This window comes from Rutilus rutilus (assembly GCF_951802725.1).
Source record: "Rutilus rutilus genome assembly, chromosome: 6".
In the NCBI taxonomy this organism is placed as follows: domain Eukaryota; kingdom Metazoa; phylum Chordata; class Actinopteri; order Cypriniformes; family Leuciscidae; genus Rutilus; species Rutilus rutilus.
In genome coordinates this window covers 13,780,028-13,794,874 of record NC_140214.1, presented here as the reverse complement: position 1 = coordinate 13,794,874, position 14,847 = coordinate 13,780,028, and the positions used below count along the sequence as shown (strand labels likewise).

Genomic DNA, 14,847 nt, shown 5'->3' with positions numbered 1-14,847 from the left:
CCACAGAAGCATATCAGATAAAAAGGGTAGCAAAGATTTTTGCTGAGACATCACAAGGGCATGCTTGTGTACATAAGAATATGATGTGAATACTCTCCACCTCCTATATAAATCACTGGTCTCAGAAGGCTCTTTTTTGTTTGCGCTTCTTCCTAGGCTCAACATTGCACCAACTTAGCTGTGTTCTCACTAAAAGGAAAAATGGCTCTTCAAGATGTTTGTGATTTCCTGGAGACCCTGGATGACAGCAGCCCGTGCACTTATCTACCAAATGAGATGGGATGCATGTGGAAGACACCGTTTGAGTTTGACAGAGACAGTCCTTTTCATTTTCTTTCCCCCCCTCAGCAGAACAGCAGAAAAAGCAAGGCCCCAAATCTTCTCTCTTCTACTTTCTCATGTCTGTCACCTCATCAGCAACCCTTTCAGCTATCACATGGTACAACGACTTTGGGTTTTATATTTCAGGATGGCGTGATAGCCGCTGCAGACACTCGCGCCAGCTGTGAAGGTCTAATTTGCTGTCCGATAAGTCAGAAGATTATGCCCATCCACTCTCACCTGGTGGTCAACACATCGGGCAGCGGTGCCGATTGTATGCTATGGGAACGGATCCTCACCCGTGAGATGAGGCTTTACCAGCTTCGCCATCGCAGGAGACTAAGTGTCAATGGAGCTGCAAAGCTGCTCTCCATGATGCTTCATCCATTCAAAGGCACTAATGTGTGTGTGGCAGCTACTCTATGTGGATGGGATGGAGAAGAAACTCAGATACGGCAGGAAACCCTACAGTCTAGCGTGGAAATGGCAGATATTAAGGAAGCAATGGAACAGGATTCCACTGCAATTTCAGATGAATCTGCTCTAGGTGAGAAAATGGCCTCAATAAATGAACAAGAGGATATCTTGAAGGACACTCATGCAACTGTGTTAGATCAAAATACAAAAAATGTTCTGTCTACTTTTGGAGGACGGTCTGGTCCCAGGGTGTGCTATGTTTGCAGTGATGGCCTGCAACTGAGAGGAGAACTAATATCAGTGGGCTCAGGGTCACCCTATGCATACGCCGTGCTTGATGATGGTTGGAAATGGGGAATGACTGTGGATGAGGCGGTGGCACTGGCCCGGGAGGCTGTTTTCAGAGCCACTCACTGGGATGCCTACTCTGGGAATAATGTAGACCTTTTCCACATCACTGCCCATGGCTGCAGACGCAGAGACAGAGAAGATCTGAAGGAGGAGTACTACAGAGAGAGGGAGAGAGAGAAGGAGAAGATAAGGGAGAGGGAGAAAGAGAGACAGAAAACAGTGGAGTGAGCTGGTTGAAGGGGAAGGTGATATATATTCAGTACATTGTAGATAGGAACTCAAAAGGTGGAAAAACAAAAAGACATGGTGAATGTGATGGACTGAAATAGCAGTCGTGAGTATAGAACAATTTCAGGCGGTTCACTTGACAGAACATAAAAAGAATGCAAAATGCACAGAGAAAGCTAGTTCTCGTAAACTTTTTATTTAAACCAAATTAATAAAATATTTTATAAATACACTGCATTTTTTCAAACAAACAATTGTAATCATAAAAACATTGGATTCTTCTTGATGTTGTTGACCAAGAATGGATTGATTTTGTATTTTAAATCAATAATATGCACCAATTTCATTAAAGTCAACAAATTTAGTCCATTTACAGTAATTGACAATGTACTTGCAATAAATGTAGCCTTGTATGGAAGTTAAAGTCATTCAGTAATCATTTAAGAAAATTATAAATCAATGAAACAGTCAGTTTTAAAATGACCAACCATTGAGTAAATCGATAAAAATAATAAACCATTTCATAGTCCAAAATTATAGTCCAGATTTTTTTTATCTGGAGACTCAAGCATTGACACTAATGTTGTTTTTTCTTTTCTCCTTGAATGTGTTATAGCAATCATTATTTTAAGCCTGTTTTGGGGTGAATTGTAGAAAAACGTATTAAGAATGAATTTAGTAAAATTATTATGTCAAATTTTTATTTGGTAAATGTTTACATTTGTTCACACATGAAATCGGAACCGCATACTACTACTCTAATTATTTTTCCTCATCACAGACGAGGCTTAAAGCTAGTCCTAGACTTAAATAACTGAAAGCAACTTGCACTGACATCTTAAAATATGTCAGTGCCATTGTTTTACCTCAAGATGCACACCAGTAATGTTTTGTTTTTCTAAGGCACATTTATAAAAGCTACTTAAATGTCTTAATTGAACTAAGGTAATCCTAGCTTAATCTAAGCTCTGTCTGTGAAACCAGGCCTATATGGCAAAAATAGTGAGAGTGTTATGCGGTTCTGAATTCAGCAACAGTGTTTTAGCAACGGATGTCAGTAGTTGTTGTATGAATTTAATAAAGCTGTGACATTAAATATGTACTTTTTTCGGGCCAAAAACGGTCACTATGATACATTACAGAGTGTCAGCCACTTTCTAATGTGTAGGTTTAGGCATATTTAGTAAAAAGTAAGTACTATGTATATAATGGCTATTAATTTTGCTAAACGGTCATCCTGGGCATTAGATGGCGACGCGGAGCCATTATCGTTTGTATCCTCACCATGTAATGAAGAAGCAGAACGCCGCTTCTGGTTATTATCTGAAACATGGCGCTGTCTAGTGTATTGCGGAGTGAGTCTGCGGATTTCTCAGATCGCTTTGACCGGCCTTTTGGGCACGGTTGTGGCATCAACCAGACGGATCTCGGCTTTGGAGACGCATTGAGTGAAACTCTGAACTTTGCCGTGAAAACACTGGGTGAAGGGGATGAACCGGAGAGAAAAATCGAGTTTCTGCATGGCACGACCACCTTAGCATTCAAAGTGAGTTCATTTAGCCAGCAGCTAATAGCATCTGGACCATTTAAAAACTATTTACGTTAGTCCACCTCACCATTAATGTAACCTAATAATCACGACACATTCAGAAGTGTGTGTCTTTTATAAAACTACCCTGATGTTTATACAGTGTTTGTAATGAATAGATAAAGGCTAAAGGATGAGTGACTAGGCAGTTTGCTAAGTATACCAATGTTTACTCATTTAACTGGTTTATTTGACTTGCGGAGTACTTTTAGCGTATTTCTATCGTATGAAAAGTGACATGCACTGATAAATGTATTGTGCTTTAAGTGTTTTAAGGACAGCGCCCCAATTCGTTTCAGTAACAAGAACAGCAAACGTGTGTGTCAAGCATAGTTAAAACGTGTTAACAGTGCAACGAAGTCTCTAAAAGTCTGTATGGAAGTTTAAATGGGGGCGGATTACAGTATGAATAGATACTGTAGTAAAGTTGTGTCTGTATGCCAAAGCGAAGATTGTCAAAATAAGACACACAATGACACCGCAACTAATGTGCTTTTTCATTGACGCATACCTAACGTTAACTTATGTGATCCTGAGCAGGTGATCTTGTCAGAATGTAATGCAGAGTTGCAGACATAAGATAATTTTTTTAGTAGACTAGTCTGTTGTAAATTCACTGCTCGGTCGCAACACTCTTTACTGTTAAAATTTCACTACCTGTAATTTTTTTAACTCTGTTTTTATTTAACTTTTTTTATATAGCCTATTAATGAAACATTGTTAAATAACACTTGTTTAGAATTGTAATAATAAAAAGTGAATTAATAAGTTTACACAAAAAATAAATAAAAATACAATAAACACATGATAGCCTTTAACAAAAAAACAAATACACACACTAGCATCTGTCTAGAGCAGTAAAGGAAAAAACGTAAGAAAAAAGTAAACAGATAAATTAAATATAGGGTACACTTACACTTCAGTGAACACACAACATTCCATTCCGTTATCTGCATTGTTCATACATTAACATATATTAAAGCTATTTCCTTTAAAGCAAATATTTTTCAATTAGCACCCACTTCTGTTGAAAAATGTCTGATTTCAACTGTAAATCCACAGTCATTTTCTCAAATAAATACATCTGTTTTTCTTTGTGTTCATTCTGTCACAGTATGTTTGTGCAGTTTCATCCACTTCACAGTGATTATCTTCCTAGGTGCCGTTAATATTACATTTGATATAAATAACTGGGATTTAGTAAACTGATCTGGGGGGAATCCATCAAGCAGACAAAATTGCATTGGAATATCTTTTCCTCAATCTTAACTAATTTTCCTTTTAACTCCCTGCCAATAATACATATTTATTTGAGTGGGTGGCACTCAATTGAATTGTCTTAATAGATTATTCACAAGCTTGTAATAGTCTATTTGTTAGAACAAACAAATTATAGCTCATGATGCAATAAAGTGTCATTCTGTTTGTTGAAGTCAACAATATTCTCTAAAATGATGACAGCAATGATTGGCTGATGAAACTAGTCATGATACTAGTGACATGAAAAACTGCAGACAGGATAACATAAGCCTGGATAACAAGCACTGATAATCTACTAAAATATAATAAAATATTAGTGATTATATGGTTTTGCAAAGAAAAAAACCCCCTGTACAATGCAACTTTTGAAAGGCTCTCAATGGAGAATAGGTGTCGTTACTGTCACACTAACAAGCCAAACCTTGACTTTTTCAAATATTACCTTTCATGCAGTGACTAATATAGCTGTTTGTGAATGTAAAAGGTCTGCAAAGTTTTAATGATCAAAGTGCACAACAAATAAAGTTGTCTCCTAAAAGAAAGAATTGATTCTGAACTGCCAAAACGAGTCGTCAGCAAGTCCATCTCACTTCATGTTACATGTTCATGTTACACGTAACGGTGTACCAAATCTGCATAATACCAGCCTATGTGGTCTTCATTGGCTGCCCACAAACATCGTCTACTTTGACCCACCCTCAAGCACTGTAATTGTAGCTGAGGCCTAGAAGAGTTTGGTTTGTGTTGTCGACATGTTTTCTGTGCTGCGAATCCACTTTGCATGCACTTCCAAAGGATGAAGATTCACGATAGAGTTGATACGGAAAAAAAACTACGCCATTGATACTGTTCGTATCACTGTGTATAGACCTTATGTAGCCCCGCCCCTTTTCAGCGCTACGCTCGTTGTCTTTTGTCTTCCGGTCTGTATTTTCACAGCGACCATGCGTATTTATGAATGAACGGCTCCTTTTAAAATCTTCCCGGTCTATGACATTTGTTAAGACATCTGCTTTAACCCCTTAACGCCCACTGTCGCGAATTTGCAACAAACCCTTTCCATTCAGACTGCAGGCGAGATAGCGTGTGTTTTCCCCCAATGCCTGTTTGTGCACATTCGATACATACCTAGGAACATTTTGCACGCACTGGTTTATCGTAGGAGCGGTCGGAGTGGGAACTACATCCGGTTCACCGAAGCTAATATTTTGTTTTGCAAAATCCGCATATCAAGTGCGCAAATGTGGAGAAATTTCCCAAAATGAGTTAAGTTGTGCTAAGATAAAAATATGTACCAGCTTATTGATTGCTTCTATAGCTATGCTATTCATATAGACTTCATGTGACGAATATTTTTTACGTACTTTGTAGATTTCTGTTTGTAGCAAATTTGCGACATTGGGCCATAACGGCTGGATTGGGCTAATGGCTACATATTATAATAATGCTGTATTTAGATGGTTTCAGCCAAAAAAATTTTTTTTTTTTTTTCCACAAAAAATAGCATGTTAGGATATAACACTATAAGAATATATAATGTATGCACTGGAGAAACAAGGAAAGAGTTAAACAAAGTGTAACATGGAATGTATAAAAACTACTGTCAATGTTAGGGAGTAGGAGAGTGTTTTGTTTCTTGCTGTTGTCAAGATTCATTAATTTGTCAAAGTTTATAAGTATACAGTTTATAAGTTCTAACAACTTTGTGCCATGAATAAAATCTACATTCCTGAGATGGGAAAATGTGTTTTATTAATTTTTCCATTTTGTAAAAAAATACCCTAAATGCCCACTGTCGCAAATTTGCAACATACCAAAATTACCCTAAATGCCTGTTGTCGCAAATTTGCAACATACCAAAATTTCTATTTATTTGTTGTGCAAAAGTGAAATTGATAATCTCAACATTATTTACCATCTACCTAAAGTCAAAAACACACAGAATTTTTTTTTTTATATACAGCTTTATAAATTCAGGCGTTAAGGGGTTAAACATTACAATCCTTATGATAACTTTCGTTAACTTTACATTAAGTAAATCCACTTCAAAAGCTAATTATTCCTGGACAGCAATGCCATAGAAATATACAGAGCGACCGCAAAAACGGAAGTTCAAAGACAATATTCTAAAGATGGCTGCGCCCTCGTTTCTCTGGCGCATAAGGTCTATACAAGTGCTGAGGAAGCTTCTGGAGCTGAAATTCAGATATGAAAATAGGTGTTTCATTTCCGACGCGCGCTGTAAGCTGTAGACCAGTCACGGCAGACTGGGCCATCTGACCAGTCAGAGCAGAGGAGGCTCTCGGGGGAAAAAAGGGGGTTAGAGAGACTGAATCTTTGAACAAACCTTTTTCAGACTCTGAGTAATGAGGTGATGTGCAATGTATATTATGAGAAAATAAATGTGTTTTTGACCTTGGATGCATTGTAGAAGACCTCCAAAATAAATTGGGAACCTTTAAAAATAGCATAATAGGGGCACTTTAAAGTTAGTATACATCAACATTTTGTTGTTTTCTATAAAATCAAGAAAATTAAAGTGACATTTAAATAAATAAATGTGCAAGCTTCATCAACATATTTCTCTCATGTCTCAGTTTCAGCATGGCGTCATTGTGGCTGTGGATTCCAGAGCGACAGCCGGCTCCTATATCGCTTCACAGACAGTGAAGAAGGTGATTGAAATCAACCCATACCTGCTTGGCACTATGGCAGGAGGAGCCGCGGACTGCAGCTTCTGGGAGCGCCTGCTGGCCAGGCAGTGCCGCATCTACGAGCTGCGCAACAAAGAGCGCATTTCAGTGGCGGCTGCCTCCAAGCTACTGGCTAACATGGTGTATCAGTACAAAGGCATGGGCCTCAGCATGGGCACGATGGTCTGCGGCTGGGACAAAAGAGGGCCAGGTAAATATCATACACATGTGTAAAGTGGATTACGACTTGGTTAGACAAAGTTGTAATTTTGTGTTGTATTTGGCCACACTTATATAATTTAAAAATATTTAATGCAATATTATATTACAATAAAAAATATAAATACTTTTGTGTTTGTGTGTGTATATATATATATATATATATATATATATATATATATAATATACTGGTAATAGTGTATATTATTTATCAATTTATATATTTCCCATGTAATTATTTTTTGGAGCTGCCAGTAATTGTGCTTTGATATTGGTATTGCTTTTGTCAAAAATAAAAACATTTTCTAGGTAAATCAAATGTCAAGAATTGACATTAACATTGTTGTAAATACTAAAATTGAATGTAAAAACTTTCTCACCTGTTAATACACCCTACCTGGTTAATATTCTCTTTTAAAATTGTCCTGTGAGCCCTGGGATTGAGGATTATGGTTATTACATATATTTTGTAATGGTATTTACAAGAATATTTGCTTTTAATTAAAGGTGGTTTTCTGATTCCGATTCCTTTATGCTTCCATTAAAGGCGTTGAGCCGGAAACATTCCAGCTGTAATCTGTTTGCATCTGGAATAGCTTTGTGATGTAAAATATTGTCAGAATTGTTCTTTACCGTTTATGTTTTGAATGATTGCTGCAGATGGCATAGGGACAAATTATGTTTTTTTTTTGTTTTTTTTCTCTGCTTATTTGACCCTGCCTTTCTGCTGAAACCGCTTTGTAAAAATAGCTCTATCACCATAATTTCCCGCCAGACTCCATCGGTAGCCAGGATCTGGTTTTAATATGCAGCACCATGACTTTGTTTTTGAGATGAATCACAAACTTGCACATTAATGGACTCTCAAGACCTTTGCTTTTCTAGAAAATGATTGATGCCCATTTTTCTTAATTGGATATTGCATTTAGATCTATAAGAGGCTTTTAATCTAATGGTCTTAATGGTGAGCTCTGCCCATTTTCAGTTCATTTTGTTTCTTCCTAACATGGAGTGCAAGCCTAAATGAAGCAAAACTGACTGAGAAAGACTAAGATAAAATGCTGCTACAAAATGCAGTTCATGAGTGTGCAAACCAGGGATTTAGAGCCAGTACCATCAGATGGCGACAAAGCGCTCTGTGATACGGATGCATCCCTCAATTGCAAGCACTGGTGTGTTGTAACTGCTCTACATCACGGCCAATGTGTTTAAAGAGGCCCTGCACAGTGACACAGTAATGGGAAATCAATGCGCCGGTGACTGTGGGCCAGGAGGGAGCCACACCATGATGGACGCGGCTCTCAGCCAGGGCAATCGGGTCGCATGCAAAATCCTGTCAGCTCGATCAATTGGGGTTTATGCAGTGACACGGGCTAGCGTGTCCCCCCCCAAAAAAACAACAACCTTTGCCTGGCGGATAAACAAAACTACGTGGTAAATCTTCCAATTAATTTAGCAAGTAGTGATTGCTGTTAGAAGTTCGATAGCTGCACTAGCTGCGTTGTGATTCAATAGAGAGGTAAATGTTGTGCAAATTAAATCAATCTTGATTGAACAGAACACATTTACTGCCTTAACAATGTCTGGCACTCTTATACCTGTGATTAAGTGTCTGATTTAAAAATAAATAAAAATCTGTGACATGGTTCAAGATGGTGATGCAGTTAAACTTCTGTTGAGACCACTGTTGACGCCCCAAAGTTTAGCCCTTGTGTTATTAGAGCGGTTCTACAGATGCGTTCTTTCCTTGCTGGTTGAGTTATGGACTCTGTTTACAACTGGTATTAAAATTAATTTGTGATTCAATCACAGCGAGGTCCAAATGTTGTGTGGTTCAGTCGCTTACTCTATCAATTAAGCCTAAGCTTTGAGCCTAAACAAGTTTTAACCTTATTCAGGAATGTGACGTTAAAAGACTATATTAAATAACACTCTTGCCATCATGCATGAAGTGGTTACATGAGATTCATGTTGAGACCGAGGCCAATCTGACCTTTGGTCAAGCAGTTCAAGAAGTGTTTCACCATGGTCTGAGTTCTCTATAAGCAACAGTCATGGTCTGTATTTTCTTTCTGCATCTTTCTACATTACACATTCATTTTGCATCTACTTATTTTGTTCTCTGTTGGCTTGTTGTGCAGCAACTGTGAAAATATAGACAACTGCTGTCCTGCCAGGAGATGCAAATATCAGCAGGACTGCTATCTCAAAGACGTACGAAGCTTTCAACTGCCATCTTTTCATGTTCTGTAGACACGGACTGGCGATGTGCATGCATGCTTAGACGTCTGTACACAGAGATGCTTGGCTTTCTGAACAGCTGCGCTCATCAGTGGCACTCTTAACCAACCATGGCTGTGTGACAATCAACAGAGCAGTCAGCCAATCACCTGTGTATATTCCTTCCTTCCTTTTGTCTTGAAGTTGCCATTCATACATGCAGACAGCCGCTCTTTCAGTCTTGCACATCTAACTGCCTGTCACCTTTGTGATGGAGTGCAAGGAGTCTGGCTGTCGTAGCATCCCGAGATCGCTCCCGCTTCGGCGCCTCTGCTTTACGAGGGCTCGCAAATTCAAGTGCTTCTTTTGTTCACCTTTACTTCCCCCACCCTTTCTCAGCGACGCAGGTAGCATGCAACGGCCGTTGTGTGATAAAACGATCCCAGGTGTTGTACATTAAAAAAAATTCCAGTCTGCTGAAGTACCCTCGCACTCCGCTCCTAATGAGAACCGGTGCCTTGCGGCTGAAAGAGACGTCCTATTGCATTTTTAACCTGTTTTTAGTCATCACACTTGGCTCTACAAAATGGTAAATTACCTTGCATATATTCAGGGAGCAGTAACGATTATCAGGTTGAGCTAACGATGCGTACAGAGAGTGTAATTTGCTTGAAGACGTCTGAGCCTTACCTCCTACGATTGTCCTTAAAATGTCTCTGTGAGCTGATTTTGGGGTCCTTGAACTTTACTCAAACTTACCATTACGTTTTCAGTAGGCTTGCTGCGACAGTCGGTGTTAGATGGTGTTCAGCAGCAACCCTTACATCCCTTGCCCACCGTGGCACTTCGCCCATATTACCTCACTCTTGACTGACAAAACGACGGCGAAAGATTCAGTTTCAAAGCAAAATGTAAAAGCGCCTGTTTAAGCGAGTTTGTCATTGCACTTTTTTTTATAATTCTTTTTTTTATTCAATTGCTTGAAAGGTGAATCATCACATCCCTAGTTTTCAGTACTAGTGATGTTCTTTGCGTTGCTATCAGACTAACATGCTCGCTCATTAAAGGGATAGTTCACCTAAAAGGGCTGCATGATATTAAAGACAAATGTGATGTGTAATTACTTGTTAAATAATGCAGTATGTGTTGATGCAATAATGCTTTAAGTGTGTAAAATCAATTTGATATAATAGGACCAACATGTTTCATGCTCTCTTGGTGCCTTGGGCTGACTCATCTTCTCTGACTAGTTTGGTATAAGAGCGTCATAACAGCTTGTTGTCTCGCATGTGTCATCGGAGAGCACACTCGAATTCAAAATAACAGTTACGTTTATGCTATCTTTGACATTACGTAACTTTCTGAAGTATTACAATTGTTACCGCACACCTTGTGATATTCATATCACGATTTCAATATTTTTTTTGTTATATTTTTTCGACATATAGTGCAGCCCTATTACCAAAAAAGAATTTACTCATCCTCATGTTGTTTCAAACCTGTATGAGTTTCTTTCCACTGCAGAAAAGAAATGTTGCTTTTTTGTTGATACAATGAGTCAAATGTTCTGACTTCTGTTGTGTGGACAAAATCAGTTGAAACATTCTCCAAAATATCTTTTATGTTCCAAAAGGTGAGTAAACGATGACGATATTAATTTTTGGGTGAACTATCCGGTTAATGGTCCATCTGCAGCCTGGTTCTGCTGGAGCACAGATGGTATGTAGTCACCATTACTCTAGCAGTGCGTTTTGTCATAGCGCAACCTTTTGGGCACTTGAAACTTGCCTTGAGGTGATCTGCTGCTGGACCAGACAGTGACCCACCAGTTCACCAAGTGTGATGTGCGTCGTCCATCATGTTTGGGGAGAGTTCAAGTCTTCAGGTGTAGATCAATAATTAATTCTGGTGTTTTTGGAGCGCTCAATAGCACCTTAGGCGACGCCCCGGGTTGGATGCTATATTTGCTTGTGCCAGGTCATAGCTTGTCCTTTAGCTTGCTTGATATTCTCTTCTGTAACCCCCCCCCCCCCCCCCCCCCCCGATTTTATGCTGAAGCCCTTAGGTAACCCTGAGACAGAGCTTGAGCTATCGAGCATCCGGCTGTCAGAAAAAAATAGTAAACCAACTGTTTCCCATGACTCCATTTCTCACATGTACTCATCGAGATGGATTTGACCTTGTATAGTTCAGAACATTATTTATGTTCATAACATCGATCTACTGAATTCTCTCTTAAGGGTTTTGCTTTTATTTTTTTAACGCTTTCATCTTTCGTGGAGGCGCCTGCCTTTTAAACACAGCAGGATGTAAAGCAGTACTGATAGTCTCTCTCTTCCTCTTCCTTCTGCTTTCCTCTGATCACAGGGCTCTACTATGTGGATTCAGAGGGCAACCGCGTGTGCGGAGACCTGTTCGCGGTTGGTTCGGGTTCCATGTACGCCTACGGTGTCGTCGACAGCGGCCTTCGCAACGACCTGTCCATAGAGGAAGCCTGCGACCTGGGCCGCCGCGCCATCTACCAAGCTACTTACCGTGATGCCTACAGCGGAGGCCAAGTCAATCTCTACCACGTCCACAGCGAGGGTTGGGAAAGGGTCTCTCAGGAAGACGTGCTTCAGCTGCACCTTAAATACCAGAGCGAGAAAGCATAGAGAGAGGGGTTGGATGGGGATGAGGGAAGAAGCCACAGCATCAATTGAGTTTCAAAAGGAAGGGTGAGACCGGTCAGATGAAGAATGAATAGCAGATTGCTGATATAACCTGAAAGGCACTACAGTTAACTTAATGAAATCAAATCTGCTTCCAGGAAAGTTAATGCCAACTCTTTTGTAAGAGCTTGCTCGTCTGCGCATGAGAAACTCAAGCAAAGCTGTCTCTCTCTCTCTTCCTCTCATCTCTCTTTCTCTTGAAGTTAGATCATTTTCCGTTATTTTTCTCACGCATGTTATTCGTTGAGTTTTCAGCCACAGTTTCAGTAGTATTACAACCCCATCCATTGCAGTTCCACTTGTTGTTTGTGATTTATAAAATAAGGGGGCGCTGCGTCCCAATGGACACTATGACAAGCCAAAACTCCTGTTGGCCAGCTCTCGCTGAGTGGGAGTGGGCTTCTGTTCTTCTCTTCTCACATGTATCTGCAGTTACCACAGTTACTAAACCTACTCTCAATAAAACCTTGAAATTTTGCTATTTAAGTGTTCTTTTTCTTGATCCTGATGTATTGGTTGGTAAGTGTTTTGACAGGTGTTCACAAGTTGTGCAGTGGCTCTAAAATGTATTTGGAAACTTGTCACAGCTAATGTATGAATGTCATTGCATTAAATTACAAAATATCAAACCAGCGGCATCTGCAAAGTGCCAACAAATAATGCTATATCTTTTCTCAGAACTATACTTTTCTTGTCCAGTTACTTTTAGGCAACTTGTCCCAAGATCATTTTTAATTAGGGCTGCATGATGTCTTTAAATAATTAGTTTATTATGCAAAAACAAAATGCTAAAAAAAGCCCCCCAATAAATCAGTCCCTCATTTATTATTGTTTTATTGAACAACATAAAGAATCATGGATATTCTGGAACCACAAAGTGAATCGGTTCATTTAATATGAACCCAGTTTCCATTCATAATCTCATAATTACATCAGAAATACCAGAGAAAGCAGTCAATATATGGTGGGCCGGGCCTTCAAATATTGTGTTAGCCAGTGGGGTTCCTTATAAATGACTGTTTTCAAATACAATTGTGTAAATTCCCAATTGTGCTTCAAATCACCTGTTTTTAAACCGCAATGCTTAAAGATGCATGCAAATGACAAGCTTTTGTGCTATCCATGTGCAACGCCACATGAGCATAACCGCGATAGAGACGATAGTTCAAAATCTCTACCGGTTGACAAATTTCTTCTGGATTATCGTGTCTACCATTATAATGCCCACCCCTAGCGAGCCTTCAAATATTGTGTTAGCCAATGGGGGACATATCAGTCAAAAAGGTTGAACACCACTGGTCTAATTACTGTGTTCATGCTATTTTTCATTAAAATAAATGCCACTTGGTTTGATATTTTATCAAATTAGGCTGTCAATTAAATTGTGATTAATTATATACAAAAATGCGTTGGCAAAAATTAATGCAATTAATCATGCCCCCTGACCCGTGTGTAAATTCCTTAAGGGATTTTCCTACTTTCGGAGCAGTTGAAGCTTGAAATACCACCATAATGTTTTTGCCACAATAATGTTATGTCTTTGAATTGATCAATATTATCTGTGAAAGTCTCCAAATTAATTGATTTGTTCATAAATTGGATTAAATTAGTATATCGTGTAATTATGAATATAATTCTAGAACCTATATCTAGTGCCATTCCATTTGTGTCCAACTATTTTGGGAGCATTGTATCTATTTCTAGGTGAACCTTTTAATATCAGCTCAGATGGCTTAAAAAAAATCTCCTTTTTTTTTTTTGCAATGGAATTCGTTTCAGCCATCTTGCCCATTTGTCTCCATCAGCACAGGAACTCTGAATATTTTCCTCTTCACTTTTGCCTGAGGCCCCGTTTTAAGTGTCTGTCTTTTTCCTTCCTCTTGCCATCACTGCTTCGTAATAGCATTTTAGAGATGCAAATAGTGCATTGTGTCTTTGTCTGCATTGGTCTTGTCTTGTGGGCTATTAGTGCTTGCGCTTGCTGAACAGAAGTAAACAATCTCTAACACCTTAAGCTGACAAGGAAAATAGTAATTGTATTTTGTACTGTTTTGCAATCGTCCTCAGGCTTTCGGGTCAATGGACTCAGTCCTTGGTTGTCTTATTTTTTTAATTAGAGGGGGAATTTATTTCCAATTTTAATTTGAGCACACCTAGTTTCCCAACACCAAATGTGCTCTATCAGGTTGTTTTACAATGCAAGGATTCACTGTAGCCCCCCTCAGTAGTTTTATAGCTGAAAATAAACACTAATAAAGGCTATGGGACGATGTGGTGGCCCTGAGCCCCAATGATTGTTAAAAACTAGTTTCACAGGTGGCTAGTTAGCAGATGGAAAGCAAATTGGATTTCAATAAATGTAAATGGGGAGTTCTTCTCCATTACTTTGCTTGGAGAAAATGAAGAGATGAGAGAGTTTCTTACGACATGACTACAAATCATGTTTTTGAAGTAATTTAGTTGCAAAACATCTGCAGCATCGAACACGTATTTGTTTTGAGTGGTGAAATGAGATGTTGGGCAGGTCACTCTTGAAAGCACTCATCAACTACCCTAATTATCCATAATGGTTAGCTTTTAGAAAATGCAATTCACATGCATTATACCAAAATAATGTTGTTGGATGCTTTGCAATGGGAGAAGTTACCATTTGAATCTCTCATGAGTAATATATATAAACCTCCACTTCAAGGTTTAAAAATGTAGGAACGGAAGAGCTACTTGAAGTTTCAGTACCAGAAGTGTGCTTGTCGATATTTATGGATCATCTTCACACTATTTGTCCTATGATACAACAAGCATTGTGATACAATCCACGTAAGTCTGTAGTGATTTGGAT

The 14,847-nt window shown here is 38.9% G+C and overlaps 2 protein-coding genes across 2 annotated transcripts; both read left to right on the top strand.

The window, feature by feature from the left end:
• Positions 1-201: 201 nt before the first annotated feature.
• psmb11a (proteasome 20S subunit beta 11a) lies at positions 202-1,317 on the top strand (the record flags this gene model as incomplete). Its single annotated transcript, XM_084412602.1, has 1 exon — positions 202-1,317. The coding sequence occupies one exon, from the start codon at positions 202-204 to the stop codon at positions 1,315-1,317; it is 1,116 nt and encodes a 371-aa protein (XP_084268728.1).
• A 1,274-nt stretch (positions 1,318-2,591) lies between these two features.
• On the top strand, positions 2,592-12,489 carry psmb5 (proteasome 20S subunit beta 5). Its single transcript, XM_084412198.1, has 3 exons — positions 2,592-2,863; positions 6,763-7,069; positions 11,665-12,489. The coding sequence occupies exons 1-3, from the start codon at positions 2,648-2,650 to the stop codon at positions 11,949-11,951; spliced, it is 810 nt and encodes a 269-aa protein (XP_084268324.1). The 5' UTR covers positions 2,592-2,647; the 3' UTR covers positions 11,952-12,489.
• Positions 12,490-14,847: the final 2,358 nt, after the last annotated feature.

Excerpts from the sequence above, each read along its gene's own strand:
- psmb5 (XM_084412198.1), top strand. The coding sequence starts at position 2,648 with ATGGCGCTGTCTAGTGTATTGCGGAGTGAGTCTGCGGATTTCTCAGAT. Across the intron at positions 2,864-6,762 it reads CGACCACCTTAGCATTCAAA|TTTCAGCATGGCGTCATTGT; the intron begins GTGAGTTCATTT and ends CTCATGTCTCAG. Across the intron at positions 7,070-11,664 it reads CTGGGACAAAAGAGGGCCAG|GGCTCTACTATGTGGATTCA; the intron begins GTAAATATCATA and ends CTCTGATCACAG.